General features: G+C 39.2%; 1 protein-coding gene across 10 annotated transcripts in view; it reads right to left on the reverse strand.

The window, feature by feature from the left end:
* Nucleotides 1-15,226, reverse strand: part of FSIP1 (fibrous sheath interacting protein 1) — a 194,340-nt gene extending 179,114 nt beyond the window's left edge. For 8 of the 10 annotated variants that reach the window (XR_007407420.1, XR_007407426.1, XR_007407424.1 and 5 more), the window contains exons 1-3: nt 15,043-15,225; nt 9,461-9,593; nt 2,752-2,929 (exon numbers count right to left, since the gene is read on the reverse strand). Coding sequence is in view for 1 of the 10 variants with exons in the window: in XM_025473235.3 (XP_025329020.1) it covers nt 2,752-2,929; nt 9,461-9,586 (304 nt within the window). In the remaining 9 variants the exon portion in view is untranslated. Of the gene's footprint in view, nt 1-2,751; nt 2,930-9,460; nt 9,594-14,639; nt 14,813-15,042 lie in introns of those variants that run through there. The other 2 variants (XR_007407429.1, XR_007407428.1) reach the window with 2 other exon arrangements.
* Between the last annotated feature and the right edge of the window lie 1,701 nt (nt 15,227-16,927).

The following is a 16,927-nucleotide window of genomic DNA, read 5'->3' on the forward strand; positions in this document are numbered from 1 at the left end:
GAGTCCAGTGTGTTTCTCCATAATGTATATCACTTCCTCTTAAGAAAAAGGTGATATTTCCAAAAGGGAATGAGATTATCCAAAAAAGAATACTAATCTTATTAATAAGGAGGCTCTGCAAACCTTAATGCTAACTTATTTCAAATATAACAATTTTTAGTTCTAGTTCCCAACTACCACCCTAGCACTCTTGGGCTCCATAGACATAGGTGGTCTATATGACAGGAACTCATGCATGAAGAAACTCATACAGTTCTGAAACAGTATAAAACAAGTAGGGTGTAAACTGGGCAACAGCAGAACGCCTGGGATGGTTCAGTGGGTGGGACATCTGACTCTCGATTTTGGCTCATGTCATGATCTCAGAGTCGTGAGATCGAATCCAGGAGTCAGTCTCTGTGCTCAGCACAGAGTCTGTTTGTCCCTCTCTGTCTGCTCTTCTCCTTACTTAGGCCCACACACCTGTGCTCTGTCTAAAATAAATAAATGAAAAAATAAAATAAAATAAAATAAATAAAATAAAATAAAATAAAATAAAATAAAATAAAATAAAATATAAAATAAATAAATGAGATCTTTAAACTGGGCCAACAGCTAATCTCAATTATAATGCCTCATGTCCTGAACACTGTAATCCTGAGTTACCTGGCCCAATCTTGAGAGCTAACCTGATCCCAAACATACTCTAAGTCAGTAGTTCCCTTTATAGCCTTAAAATTTTTTGAGAACCCAAAGTAACTTTTGTTTATGCTATACCTATTGACAATTACCATGTGAGAAATCAAAACTGAAAAATTAAGATTTATTTATTCATTTTAAAACAACAAATATGTTATTAGTAATCACATGTTAACATAAATAAAGCACCTTATGATAAATAACTATATATCCCAAAAAATTACTAAGAAGAATGGCATTATTTTAAATATTTAATATGTAGCTTAACACAAGACAGCTGGATTCTTCTATCTGCTTGTACAATCTATTGCAGTCTCTTATTTCAGTTAGAGCAAAGAAGAAAATTTGGCCTCATAAAGACATGTACTTGAAAAGGGGAGGAGAAATGTAATAACCTTCTCAGATAATTGTTGATATCCTTCTTTGATACTACATCAAAAATCAGTAAGAGGGAGGTAGTTTCTTAAAAAATAGTTGTAATGTGAAATCTGTAACCATACCAGCAAGCTTTTTGTATTTGTTCTATTAAAATCCATGCATCTATCTTTCATGCTGAATGGATCTTTTACCCTGCCTTGGTCATTTGGAAAACAGTGGTTCACTGAATTATTCAATGTGTTGAAATATAAACACACTTCAGTAGACAATATTTTTTAAAATCACACTGGTTAATATTGTCATCAAATTGTATTAGAAAAGTCTAAGTATTGGAAAGCTGTCAATCCCACAATGGCATATACAAGTTTTCCAAAAATCTAATTTTCACTTGAAAGCCCAAATTTTATCATTGACCAAAGATACTGTCAATTATTTTCCTTGAAGTAACAGGCTCATTTCATTTTAAAAAATAATGGCTGTCAAATATCCAAGTCTGATTGATAATAGTTTGTCTGTCATTCTTTCACATAAGAATGGTGTTCCATTAAAAAATGGCCAGTTCAGGCTCATGGCGTACAGGGTTGGGCGCAGGCACCCCAACCGGCACTGCAGGCCAAAAAAAAAAAAAGGTGGCCAGTTCAGTTCTCACCATAAACTATCATACAACCAGTTTCTCAACACAAACTTCACATTTTGGTTAACAGCAGAATTGCTTTATATATATGTAGATATATATATATATACATATATATACATATATATATGCTAAGGTGGTAGTTGGGAACTAGAACTAAAAATTGTTATATTTGAAATAAGTTAGCATTTATATATATATATATATATATATATATATATATATATATATATATCTCCCATTTACCTCACAGGCAATTATAAAGATTTATATTTGAAAATCAAGACTTAATAAGATTAGTAATTAGTAATTTTTACCCTTCCATCAAGGGTGTTCTTGAGTGACAGTAGCTATTTCTTTCTTCTGCTAGAGCCTGGTCTTGAAGATCACAATGACTACTAGTACAATGTATTACATTGCCTTTATTCATGCCGAAGCACCACTAAGTTTACTCACCATTGCTTTTGTACAATCATTGCAAATGTCCATTCGGTAGGCAAAAAGGCAAATAGCACTATTTCAGTCTTATAATGAATTCTATTACTGATATATCAGTATTATGATAAAAGTAGTTTTAACTCTGCAAAATCCCTATAAGGGTCTCAGCAATCCCCCAGGGCTCTGCAGACCACATTTTGAGAAATGCTGTTCTAATTCACTCTGACTAGTATTAATGTAATAACCAAGAAGAAAAGGGAATCTTTTAAGATCCAAAAGTTATTAAGATCAAATGGGATTATCCCTAAGAAGGCATTTATAAATTACAGGCTACATTTTATTGCATTATTTAGTCATCAAAAAGATCAATAAATCATGTCATAAAATACAGAAATATTTCCTACTTGATTAACATAAATGACAATTTTATGAAATGACAAATTGTATTATTTTTCTAAGTGTTTTTAAGGATTCGATATTATTCTAAACAAAAACTGGTGCTCAAAAAGGTATGCCTCTTTTTTAAACTAATATCTCTATTTAGCTGATAAAAAACATATGTAACTCTAATATGTTATCATATCTGTTATTGTCATTAGCCAATCACCTAGTGATGATCCTACCTGAACATTCAGAGGCTGTCTGATGTTGAACAAAGTTCAGATCTTCATCTGACTCTTCCTCCACCATTTTTGGTTTCTCATTTTCCCCTTTATCATCATTATTGTTTCTACTTTCCTCTGCATTACTGCTGTCTGAGTTGCTCTCTTTACCAAAGTTCAACTTGATTGCAGTATCAATCTAAAAATTATTTCCCAAGAAATCGCTTTCATAAATAATGTATTCTTTAAAACTTTACATTTCTAGACTAGTTTAATGCTAATGTAAGTATATGAGAGAACATATATACATAGACTAGCGTTAGGCTATTCTAGAAATGTTATACTTTTTAATTAAATATAATTGAACAACACAAATTTGGTAACATTTTGAATCAAAGAGATATGCCACATTTTCCAGCAATTTCCAGCAATAACAGAAGGGTCCAGAATCAATCCCAAAAAGAAGCACTCCCTGCCAGCTCTGGAGATGAGGCATGATAGTGCCTGCTCCCCGACCTTACACTCGGACGGAGAGTCAAAGGTCTAGAGCTATGCTGTCCCATACAATGGCCACTAGCCACACGTGGCTATTGAAGAGTTGAAAAGTGAAGAGTCTGAATTAAGATATGCTTCTAATGAGATTCTTAAAGTCAGAACCATGTGCTTTGGTGATTATTTTTACGCTATTCACAGTTTTTCTGTTTCATTTTGGTTTCTCTTTCTATTTTAGCAATGCTTATTTTGAAAACACCAGTTTGGGGCAGCTGTATTTTCCTGAAAGAGAACAAGAAAAGACATCCTTGGCTGTATCAGGAAAAAAAAAAAAAAGCAGGGATCATAATGCCCTGAGAGCTGTGAGTGGCAGTGAGAGCCAGTCACAGTGGAAGTAAAAACAGCACAAGGGAGGGGCAAAACCTCAGAGACCTCAGAGAAAGAAGGAGAATCAGCCCCTTCTGGGAGGAATACTTTTTCCCTCCCAAAGGAGGAATCCAGCCCTTGGAGGGTTTTATGTTCTCTATGCATTCACGTGGCCAACTCTTGGCCACTGTAATCTGTGCCCCTAGTGAATCTCCAGGACAGAAAGTGGGTGGTGTGGAGAATTAAACTGCCAGAGAAACAGGACTACATGTGAGCATCTCTGTTCACCTGGACCAGGACATAAGTCCCAGTGGAACAAAGCTAAGTCAGTGATATAATAATCAGAGGCAACATTTACTGAGGAATTACTACTGGGCAGGCCTGTATTAAGGACTTTACACACTCTGCCCCTCATTTACTCTTCACAATGATGCTATGTATTGGCATCACTACCCTGATTTAACAAAGAAGAAAATACATCCAGTATTGAATGAAACCAGAGGAGGCCTAATTTATAAACAGGCAAAACAATGCCTCCTCTATGTAATCTTGGAGGTGTTAAAAACGGTTCCCTGTTCAAAAACACACTTCTGTGAAAGGCCGGGTTAAACCCTTAAATTCCGTAATACCCAGTAAATCCTTAAGGCTATATAGTTCTGTGAAAATGCTGAAATTGCTGGAAAAGATCACATGAGCCCTGTCGGTTATTTATATCTTGGCATAAATGAATTTGGCCAACTTTTCCCAGAGAATGGTTTTTATATAGGGGAATATAGAATATATAAAACGCTTAACTAGGGGCACCTGGGTGGCTCAGATGGTTGGGCTTCTGCCTTTGGCTCAGGTCATGATCTTAGGGTCCTGGGATGGAGCCCCATATCAGCAGGGAGTCTTTCTCCCTCTCTCTCTGTTTCTCTCCCTGCTTGTGTGTGTTCTCTCTCTCTCTCAAATGAATAAATTTAAGAAAAACATAACTAGATATTAGCAATATATTTGGATAGTACATTTCAGGACACAAAAAGACCTTTCACATACATCATCCCATATGATCCTAACTCTTAGAATGAGCAGGAAGCAATAAAGCAGCAAGATGAAACTGGAGAACAAAAGGCAAACTTTGCCCATTTTATAATTTCACCCATACTTCCCCACTCCATTGGCACCAACCATCTTTAGTTTATTTGAAAATAAACTAAAAAGAGCTTCCAGAAATTAAAGATGTATCACTAAAGGTAAAAATTTAGTTGAATACCTGTATTCAACTAAAGGTAAAGGTAAGAAAGATAAAAGAGTAGATTTGACATAGTATAAGAAAGAATTCAAAAATGTTTTAAATATATGTTAAAATTTCCCCAGGATGGACCACAGAGAAAGAAATGAATAGGAAATATTAAAAAGAATATAAGAGACATAAAGGATAGAGGGAAAGTTTCAACACACATTTAATGACTTTCAGGATGACTCAAAAGGGAAAAAAGGAGGCAAAATTAGAAACGTTTGAAAAACACATGTTGAGAATGGCTGAGAATTTTCCAAAATAAACAAAACACACAAATCTTCAGATTAAAGAAGTTCTGGTCTCCAGAACGATAAGGTAATAAATCCATACACAGGTGAGTAACAGTAGATACCAAAGACAAAGAGAAAAAAATTAAAGCAACCAGGGAAAAATATCTAAATTAGACAACCCACACTGGAATGAATATCAAATTTACAAAACCTTCTCATTGGCAACAACAGAGGCTAAGTGCAAAAAAAACGTGAAACATGAGACTATAACACTTTCAGAAGAAAACATAAGAGAAAATCTTTGAAATCCTGGCTTAGACAAAGAGTTCTTGGATGCAAGAAAAAAACACAAGCCTCAAAAAATTTTTGACAAATTGCAGTTAATAAAATTTAAAATGTTTGCTCCTCAAAAGACATAGTTAAAAGAATGAAAAGTCAAGCTATAAACTAGGAAAAAATATTTGCACATCATATATCTGACACAAGATGATTCTATCTAGGATATAGAAAGAACTCTCAAAAGTTAACAATAAGAAAAAAAAATACAATTTTAAGAGTTATGCGAAAAACAATGAACACACACTTTCCAAAAGAGATTATGTGGATTACAAATAAGCACATGAAAACACATTCATCAATATTAGTCACCAGGGAAAGATGAGTTAAAATGACAATGAGATACTACTATATACCTATTGGAATAGCTTTTTTAAAAAACTAACAATATCAACTTGTGGTGAGGATGCAAAGCAGCTGGAATGCTCATTTTTCTCACGAGAATAGAAAAGTTTTGCACCTTCTTATAGTTAAACATACACTTACCATACAACCCAGCAATCAACTGCTAAGTATTTATCCAAGAAAAATAAAAACCTCCTCCCCCTCCCTCCCCAAATAATTCAGTATATAACTATTAATAGCAGCTTTATTCATAATCATCAAGACCTGCAAAAAATCCAAATGTTTCTTAACATGTGAATGGATAAACAAACTGTGGTACACCCACACAAAGGAACACTACTCATCAGTAAAAAGGAGAGAACTAGTGACACATAGAACAACAGAGGAGTCTCAAATGCATTGTGCCAACAGACAAAAGCCAGACTCAAATACTTTTTAACTCCATTCATCTGACTTTCTGGAAAAAGAAAAATAATGGTACCCAGAGAATCAGTGACTAACAGCTTGCCTAATTTCATAATTAATAACAAAACCAGGGGGCACCTGGGTGGCTCAGTGGTTTGAGTGTCTGCCTTTGGCTCAGGGCATGATCCTGGAGTCCCGGGTTCAAGCCCCATATGAGGCTCTCTGCATGGAGCCTGCTTCTCCCTCTGCCTGTCTCTACCTCTACGTATCTCATGAATAAATAAGTAAAAATCTTTAAAAGATATATTTAATATCATAAAGCTAGAAACTCTCTCCAAATTAATCTATAAAAGCAATTTCAGTCAAAACCCCAAGAGCAATTTCACAAGACTTGGAAGAACCAATCCAATACAAAAAGAACAAAAAGCCAAAACTAGCTAATACCATTCTAAAAAAGAATAAGATGGAGAAATCCCTCCTACCAAATATCCAGAATAATCACACAACTAACAAGAGTTTACACACACTAATGATGCAGGATTAAATGAAACAAAACAGAGACCTGAACTAGACATGGTATTTTAGCAAGCGACTGGCAGTTCTGGACACATGTTAGAATCATCCCATTAGATGCATCTGCACGAGATTTAGACTGCAGATGTGAAGTAGAAGCCATCTTCCCAAGCTCCTGATAGGAAATTGGCAGGAAATACCAAAGGCACTGGACCATTTTCTTATACCATACACAAAAATAGGCCCAAAATGGATGAAAGACCTAAATGGGAGACAGGAATCCATCAAAATCGTAGAAGAGGAGAACAAAGGCAGCAACTTCTTTGACCTTGGCCACAGAGACTTCTTGCTAGAGACATCTCCAAAGGCTAGGGAAACAAGGGCAAAATTGAACTATTAGGATTTCATCAAGATAAAAGCTTTTGCATGACACAGGAAACAGTAGACAAAACCAAAAGACAATCTACAGAATGAGAGAAGATATTTGCAAATGTCTTATCAGATAACGGACTAGTATCCAAAATCTATAATGAACTTAACCAAACTCAACACTCAAAGAACAAATAATCTAATTAAGAAAAGGGCAGATGGATCCCTGGGTGGCGCAGCGGTTTAGCGCCTGCCTTTGGCCCAGGGCGCGATCCTGGAGACCCAGGATCGAATCCCATGTCAGGCTCCCGGTGCATGGAGCCTGCTTCTCCCTCTGCCTCTCTCTCTCTCTCTCTGTGACTATCATAAATAAATAAAAATTAAAAAAAAATAAAAAAAAAAAAAGAAAAGGGCAGAAGACACGAATAGATATTTCTCCAAAGAAGACATGGAAATGGCCAATAGACACATGAAAAACTGCTTAACGTCATTCGGCAAGGGCTAAAATTAACAAGTCAGGAAATGATGGATGTTGGCAAGGATGCGGAGGAAGGGGGACCCTCTAACACTGTTGGTGGGAATGCAAGCTGGTACAGCCACTCTGGAGAACAGTATGGAGGTTCCTCAATAAGTTGAAAATAGAGCTCCCCTATGACCCAGCAATTGCACTACTGGGTATTTACACCAAAGATACAAATGTAGTAATCCAAAGGAGCACCTGCCACCCCAATGTTAATAGTAGCAATGTCTACAATAGCCAAACTATGCAAAGAGCACAGATATCCATCAACAGATGGATGGATTAAGACGATGTGGCACATATATATATGTCTGGAATATTACTGGAATATTACTCAGCTATCAAAAAAATGAAATCTTGCCACTTGCAACAATATAGATGGAACTAGATAGTATTATGCTAAGTGAAATAAGTCAATCAGAGAAAGACAATTATCATATGATTTAGATTCCATTTAATTCCACTCATATGTGGAATTTAAGAAACAAAACAGAGGAGCATAGAGGAAAGGAGGGAAAATAAAACAAGACAAAATCAGAGAGGGAGACAAACTATAAGAGACTCTTAATCATAGGAAACAAACTGAGGGTCTCTGGAGGGAAGGAGGGTGAGACACGGGGTAACTGGGTGATGGGCATTAAGGAGGGATATAATAAGACTGATGAATTGCTGACCCCTACCTCTGAAACCGATAATATACTATATGTTAATTGAATTTAAATTTTAAAAAATATTTTGTTAAAAAAAAGAAATACCAAAGGGAGTCATCTCTAGTATGTCTAGTCACCAGTATGTGGTTCTGAGGGACTTGTGGCAGTGTCAGGGAGCAGCAGCCTTTCTGATCTCTGGATTTTGGTCATGGAGGCATGACCTAGGAACCAACAATCCAGGGAAGTCCGCTCCCATGATTTCCTTTCCTGCTAGCCTTCCACTGATTTTTCAGAAGCTGAATTTCTGTATCCAATCTCTGCTGGAAATGCCTAGAGTGCTTTCTATTTCCTGCACCAAATCATAACAGACAAACACTCTGAGTTTTATAATGTATAATTTAGTCCATAAATCAAAAGAATAAATAAGTATGAGTTCATAAGCTAGCAACGATTTTTTTTTACCATGAGTGAACTTGGTTTGCTACAAATTTTTGTTTGCTATAAGCTTAAAATAAGTAGTCCCATGTTGCAGATGAAAAAAAATGATTCCTGGGGTGCCTGGATAGCATCCAACTCTTGGGTTCAGCTCAGGTCATGATCTCAGGGTCATGCCCAGAGTCAGGCTCCCAAAATCAATAGAGAGTCTGCTTGAGATTCTCTCTCCTTCATCCTTTGCCCCTCCTGTTCATGCTCTCTCTCTCTCTCTCTCTCAAATAATCTTAAAAAGAAACAACTGATTCCTTAAAAAAATCAAGTTTAGATATTTTAGGAAAAGAAAAAGAGACTAAAAAGAGAAAAAGAACAGAAAAAGTCAGGCCAGGTAAGGTACCTACTAAATGTATACCACATGGTCTTTGACTCAAACTTTATTTTTAAAACTTTATTTTAAAACTACAGGACCTTTTTCATATTAAGAGTCAATGGTGGCATAATAAGTATTGGAATACAAAGATTTCTTATGAAAAATAAAGAGTTTACAAATGAGCATTAGCAAAGTACAACTATGAACAAATAGGTCACCCTCCTAAAAAAGAACAAAAGAGGGGGAGGAGGAGGTAAAGAAGGACACAGGATTTTCATATTAAATGACCTAAAGTAAAATCCCAAAAGAAATCCATGAGTGCTCCCAGAACATACCCTCTAAAGAGGATCCTTGAAGTGGGATGTTAACAACAGCCTAGAGCTCAGGAGAAGGACCTGAAATCACTTGTAAACAGCAAAGTACCTTGAAGGATGCTGGTTCCGGTGAGAGCACCTCCAAAGAAGTACTTGAATCTCTGCTCCCAGGACGTGTTCTTGAATTGGAGGCTGGTTTTGAAATTCCATCTAAGTTTCCCTTTATAATATCCATTGATATCCTGAAACAAACAAGAAATTAAAGCAAGTTATGACCTGTATGCCTACATGTTTCATCAGTGTTAATGTGCAATTAACTCAGAATCTTTGTTAATAAAGATTAGGTTGCTACCAAAGTCACACTTCATCAGTCTCGTTTCATCGAAAGACATCTGCGTCCAAGGATTATGTTACTGTAGGCAGAAAACATTCCTCCCAGGATGTTAGATTCGGAAAGTGGCTAAAAAAGAATGCAGAGTGATTGCTGCCTCAGTGGCTTCTTGTGCCTTCAGAAGAAACATTTACTGTGTCATTGGCCTGAGAAGACACTGGTGGAGCACCAAGCCTCTCAACCCAGATTCACTTCATCTACTTTCTTCCAGTTTTGCCTCCCATAATCTATCTAGCACTTCCTCTTCTAGCTCAGCTCTCAGCCTGGACTCTCCTCTCAGCTCTGACTTCTCCTCTCCTCCTTGGTGCCACATTTTCATGGATCACCCATTTGAGGTCACTACTCTTTTTCTATCCACCCTCCACTTTTTTTTTTTTAAGATTTTTATTTATTTATTCATGAGAGACACAGAGAGAGAGAGAGAGGCAGAGACATAGGCAGAGGGAGAAGCAGGCTCCATGCAGGGAGCCCAATGCAGGACTTGATCCTGGGACTCCAGGATCATACACTGAGTCGAAGGCAGGCGCTCGACCACTGAGCCACCCAAGTGTCCCATACCCCCAACTTTTAAAGCCCATGATTCTATTTCACCCACGGAAACAATAAAACAAATCCTACTTTCTCTGTGAGAGGACAGACCCTGATTATCCAGCCATGAGTTGCCAACTTCTATTTTTCCTGCGACCCCATCCACAGGCCTGTGACCACGCTGGCTCCCTAATTATTCCCTGTGCTGCTTTGCAAAGCAGGAATTATTAGGCAGGGTGGTTCAAATTCGTGGGAGAATTTGGGCATTATGGGTACTTGGATTCTTGCAAACTGTGCCCTTGATCAGGACTATTCCAGATCTGCTCAGTAATGTTGGGGTATCGTGCACGCTGAGAAAAGGGAAGAAATAAGGAGAATGCCAGATTGTGCCTTCTCGTATTTAGCTTTATATGTAAATGGATCTTCCAACAATCCTTCCCTAAATTTTACGATTTCCCTAAATTCCTATTGATTATGAATGAAACCATCTCTCTCATAATAGAAGGAGGAAAGGCAATTGCCCCTGGCCCCAGCGAGTGTAACAGTGTTCTTTTTTTTTTACCCTACAAAATGACTCATCCTTCTTTCTTTTTTTGAACAGCAGAGGCAGAGTCCAGGGAAGGTTTGGATACAGGAAGAAACGCCAACGTGGACAACAGGTCGCTCCTCCAAGGCGCACGCAGGGTAATATGATCTGGCCTCCAACCATTCAGTGTGCCAAAGCTGATGCTTCAGGGACCACTAGGTCAATTCTTTCCATCTTAGCAAATGAAAAAGGCATTGATCTCAACAGTATTCAAACTCTGCAAAAGGGTCTGGGCTCTGCTCGGCGCTGACATTATTATTGTGCGATGACAGATTACCCTGGCCCATCACGTCACAATCAAAAAGCGTAAGTCATTGAAAGGCCAAGTGTCTTGTAAATGCTGTGAGCAGCCTGTTGAGGGAGACTTCTTGTAGCTCACAGAGGGAGCAATGAGATGGAAGCATCTGTAGAGCAGTATGATACTTGTCGTAAGGGGAGAAGCAGCACAGAGAACCATCAATGGCATGGAGCATCTAAAAGGCCCCCGAAATCTTTCCATTTGCTTTAGAAATAAAGCAAATGTTCTATTATGTTTGTTCCTGAAAATAATAGATTAATAAAATACAGTTCCCAGGGTGGGCGGGGATATAACTGACAATCTTATGACTCTACTTATGTAGAAAAAAGTACTAGATTAAGGGCATTGAATTAGGATCTCATAGATGTATTTGAATGTTTAAGGAGAAATCTCAATAGCCACATAGAAGTTCCACAAGAAAAATAAAGCTTTGTCAAAGAAAGTGACCAAATGATAATTACTTATAATTACAGAAGCACTAAATGTTGATTTAACTAAATACTGTGTATGTGGGGAGGAGTATATAATAGGAGAGGTAGTATAAAATATCCAATCTGTCATAATAGGAAATCAAAGAGAATGTCCAAAAATTGATAAAACCAAGCAATAGTAAAATAAGCATAATATTTATGAGTTCAGGATGGTTGCCTCTGGAGGGTGAGACTAGGAATTGCTTTTCTTCCATTGTAAATGTTAAAGTTTGACATTTTTTATTATGCTACTTTAATAAAAGTAAAACCTAATTTTTTAAATAATGAATAAATGTAAAATAAGAAATCTCCAAGGAACTGGAAGGAAATATAAAGATGATTTACATAAGTTAATGACTTTTTAAACACAACACCAAGAGCATAAACCAAAAAGGAAGACACTAATAGATTTGATCACATAACATTTAGTGTTCTTGAATGCCAATAAACAAGCAAAAAAGAACTCTAAATTAAATCAAAAGGCACCTGAGAAACTACGGAAAATATAAGCAACACAGATGATATACAAAAGGCTAATGAATTTACATATCTAAAGAAATCTTACCAATCTGTAAGAAAAAGAAACATTCCAATAGAAAACTGGCTAAGGGGAGCCCTGGGTGGCGCAGCGGTTTGGCGCCTGCCTTTGGCCCAGGGCGCGATCCTGGAGACCCAGGATCGAGTCCCACATCAGGCTCCCGGTGCATGGAGCCTGCTGCTTCTCCCTCTGCCTGTGTCTCTGCCTCTCTCTCTCTCTCTGTGACTATCATGAATAAATAAAAATTAAAAAAAAAAAAATTAAAAAAAAAAAAAGAAAACTGGCCAAGGACATAAACAAGGAATTCAGAAAGGAAAGAAGAAGGGAAGCAAGGAAGAAAGAAAGGAAAGAAGGAAGGAAGGAAGGAAGGAAGGAAGGAAGGAAGGAAGGAAGGAAGGAAGGAAAGAAGGAAGGAAAGAAGGAAGGAAAGAAGGAAAGAAGGAAGGAAAGAAGGAAAGAAAGAAGAAAGAAAGAAAGAAAGAAAGAAAGAAAGAAAGAAAGAAAGAAAGAAAGAAAAGAAAGAAAATATCTTGCTAAATGTCAATATCTTGCTAAAAAAAAAAGTTCAATTCTTTAATTAAAGGAATATACACAAAGGGACCTGAGAGATGATCACAAATCAGGGAATAACAGAGATGGGTTCTTCTGGATTGGTGGGTTCATGGATATTTCTGGTCTTTTATTTTACCTTTTTGCTTATCTGTATTTTCTGATTTTCTACTAAGTATATCTTGAATTCATAATTAAATAATTTATTGTAGAAAAATGTCTACAATATATTAAAGTATATTTAAAAATAAAATCACCCAATATTCACCACTCTGACCTAAACATTGTTGGCATATTTCTTACCCATTTTTGCTCTATGTGTTTCCACCAAATTGCACTCACATATTTCACACTTAATATCACATGATGAAGCATTTGCTTATTGCAGTAAAGGTACTTCCAAAATAAAATATTATTTACTTCATGATATTCCATTAAACAGATATAAAAAAAATTAAAAATTAAAAAATAAAAACAGATGATATATGACCAGATTCTAAATCTTAACAAATCACTGACACATACCAACTTTTTATAACATTTACTACAAACATGATTAAATTTTTTTCTTAAGATTTTATTTATTTATTCATGAGAGACACAGAGAGAGGCAGAGACATAGGCAGAGGGAGAAGGAGGCTTCCTACAAGGAGCCCAATGTGGGACTTGACCCCAGGACCACGCCCTGAGCCAAAGGCAAACCCTCAACCACTGAGCCAGCCAGGCATCCCAAGGTTAAGCTTTTTCAAACAGGCTTGTAAGAAATGCAATCACCATGGATCACTTAAAACCAAAATAGAGACATAAAACCAACATGGCTGCCATAATTTGGTATTTGGGAATGAAAGGAAGAATTGAAAGAAAATGAATCCTTGTCTGCTTAGTAATAACAAATAGCCAGACTTTTTTTTTAAGTGGAATTGTATTTATTTTCATAATCTTAATGTTCAAAAGTTATTTTATGGTAGTTTTTTTATTTATATATTTATGTAAGAAATACTTGTCCATGAGAAGCAGAAAGTCAAATAATATAGAAGAATAAAATTTTTAAAGTCAAAATTTCCAGGGTGCCTGGGTGCCTTAGTTGGCTGAATGTTAGCCTTGGTTTGCTCCAAGTCTGGCTCCCTAACCTGGGGAGTCGGCGTGAAGATTCTCTCCCTCTGTCTCTCAGGAGCGCAGTATGAATGCGCCTGCTCTAATAAATAAATCTTCAAAAAAAATTTTTTTTAAGTCAAAACTTCCCTCACTCCCAAGCCACTGTCAATAGACTTGGGGGATCTCACTTTTTTTAGGGATATGCAAGCTTTCGATCCTTCATACCTCCCTACTCCTCCCCAGCACACACACCAATGGCACACACAATTTTAAATTAACCTCTTTGTGTGAATCTTTGTTGTTATGCTTATATGCCCAGATGATAAACTATGCTGAGTCAAAGAAAACCTGCGTTTCAACCTTTGGTAGGACGCCACATTGCCCACCAAGAAGGTTGTACAAGATTACACTACTTCCAACAGGGTATGATGAAAGTGCCTCTTTCCTCATTTTGGTCTGGGGTCATCTGGTTTTCATATCAAGCTGTTTTTTTTTTTTGTTTTTGTTTTTTTTTAAATCTACGATAGTCACACACACACACAGAGAGAGAGAGGCAGAGACACAGGCAGAGGGAGAAGCAGGCTCCATGCACCGGGAGCCCGACGTGGGACTCGATCTCGGGTCTCCAGGATCGCGCCCTGGGCCAAAGGCAGGCGCCAAACCGCTGCGCCACCCAGGGATCCCCAAAGCTGTTTCATCTCTGTCAATCTGGTGAGTGTCAAAGATATCTCTGAATCTAATTTGCATTTCTTTAATGATGGGAGAAGCCCAGTCTCCAGCCAAAAGTTTACTGGCCACCATTCCCCCACCCCCACCCCCACCCCGTGACGTGCCTATTCGCATCCTTTGCTATTTACGTTCTATTTCAAATGACTGGCGGTTAATTTTTAATGTCCGTTTTAGATCTTAAGGGCCAGAAGACACAGGACAGTAGGAGTCCTCCATAGAGGTCCTAAGGTCGGGAATCTCGGCGATCGTCTCGGTGGAGGCGGACGCCTCTGTCCGCACGCGGCAGGCCAGCTCCCTCCCAGGCCCCGCCCCAGGCTGGCCTGGCCCTGCCCCTTCACCCCGACAGCCGGTCTCCGGGCCCAGCAGCCCGACACGACTCCGCCCCGCCCACTCATTGGCCCCGCCCCTCCACCTGCCGGCCCGCGGGCGGTCCCTGACGCGACCCCGCCCCCTCCGCGGCAGGGCGCGCGGCGATCGAGGTGGGTCCGACCAGGTGCGGTGCCTTACCTTCCGGGCACAACTCCGGGAGGCAGTCACCGGTCGGCGGGTCACTGACGGGCGCAGAGCGTCACCGCCTGTCCCCCAAGGGGAGGGGTCTTTCCCGCCACCTCGGCTTCTCTGGAAGGGGAAGGGGCTGCGCGTCCAAAGCCCTCCTGCTTCCGGGAACGCTGTTCCCTTGGCAACCAGCACTACGCTTCCAGTCTCGCGATAAGAGAAAAGGGCTGTACCATGTGGCAATGAGGTGGGGGCCAGGGGCGGCGGGGAACGCTGTCCCCCCTCCCCAGAGCTGGGGCAGCCCTGCTGTCTCCTTGGTCTTCCTACGGTCCGTGTGGCCGGGGAGAGGGTTGTTCCTACTGGACCGAACTCCAAAGGAGGCTGTCTGGATGCCTACGTGGCTCTCTACCATTACTATGATGCTCTGTCGCTCTGGCATCCTCTCTGAGCTCGTTTCCTCCTCTGTAAAATGGGAATGATAATAATTCCTTCCCACAGATTGTTGTGCAGCTCAAAAAGAGTATATATTTGAAGTTTTTTTTTTTAATTTATTTATGATAGTCACACACAGAGGGAGAGAGAGAGAGAGGCAGAGACACAAGCCGGCTCCATGCACCGGGAGCCCGACGTGGGATTCGATCCCGGGTCTCCAGGATCGCGCCCTGGGCCAAAGGCAGGCACCAAACCGCTGCGCCACCCAGGGATCCCTATACTTGAAGTTCTTGCTATGCTTTGGATTCCACGTAGATTTTTAAAAATATACTAATTTTGCAAGATTGGGCTACAGCCCAAAAGAGGAACGATTCTTATTTGCACTTTTCTCTTTTTATGGATTCTCTCATTCTTAGTGCATGAATACTGTTTCCACAGGTCTCCAAATTGATTTTCTTCATCCTCGGTACCATCAGATACTTGCTTACCCAGCCCCTGTAGCCACGTATTTTAGGTAGGAAGAATGTTGTATTCTTTTAAGTGTTTTCCAGTGAAGCAAATAGAGGTGAAGTGTGTTGCTCAGGCAACCACAGCTACAGTCTAAGGCAGTGCTGGGTTTAAAAACCCGGCCATAAATGTCATCCATATACAGCTAAATCCTGCATTTCTATCTCCAAGCCAGACCTCTCCCCTGAATTCCACTTTTATTTAACCAGCTATAAGATATGTCTACTTAGATGTAAGAAGCTAACATGTCAAGAAAAACCTTGAAACTAATATGTCAGAAACAAGCCCCTCTGCAGTCACCCCCGCTCCTAACTCCACCCTCCTATCTAGCTTAGTAAATGCTAACTCTGTCCTACCAGACTCAGAACCAGAAACCTTGAAAAACACCCTCAATTCCTCTTTCCCTCACACTCTCCAATCAATTTGATGTAAATCCTACCACCTTTACATTTAAAGTATATCCAGAATCTAACTGCCTCTCACCACCTCCTGCACTTCCATTCTGATCCATACTGCCATCATTCCTCACCTAGATTTTTGCAACAACTTCCTTCCTAACTGTTGCCTTCCTGGCCCCTACCACTTTCAAACAGCAGCCTGAATGATGCCTTCAAAACCAAAGTCCAGGGATACCTGAGTGGCTCAGTGGTTGAGTGTCTGCCTTTGGCTCAGGTGGTGGTCCTGGGGTCCTGGGATCGAGTCCCACATCTGGCTCCCCACAGGGAGCCTGCTTCTCCCTCTGCCTATGTCTCTGCCTCTCTCTGTGTTTCTCATGAATAAATAAATAAAATCTTTAAAAAAAAAAAACCATGTCACTCCTCGGCTCAGGACTCTCCATGGCTCCCCATATCCTGCCCTTATAATTCCCACAGATCCTAAATGACCAGGCCCTCTGTCTACTCTCAGACTTCCAGTCCTATCATCCTTTCCCTGGTAAACTTCACTCCAGCCTCACTGT

Source organism: Canis lupus, chromosome 30 (assembly GCF_003254725.2).
Source record: "Canis lupus dingo isolate Sandy chromosome 30, ASM325472v2, whole genome shotgun sequence".
Taxonomy (NCBI): domain Eukaryota; kingdom Metazoa; phylum Chordata; class Mammalia; order Carnivora; family Canidae; genus Canis; species Canis lupus.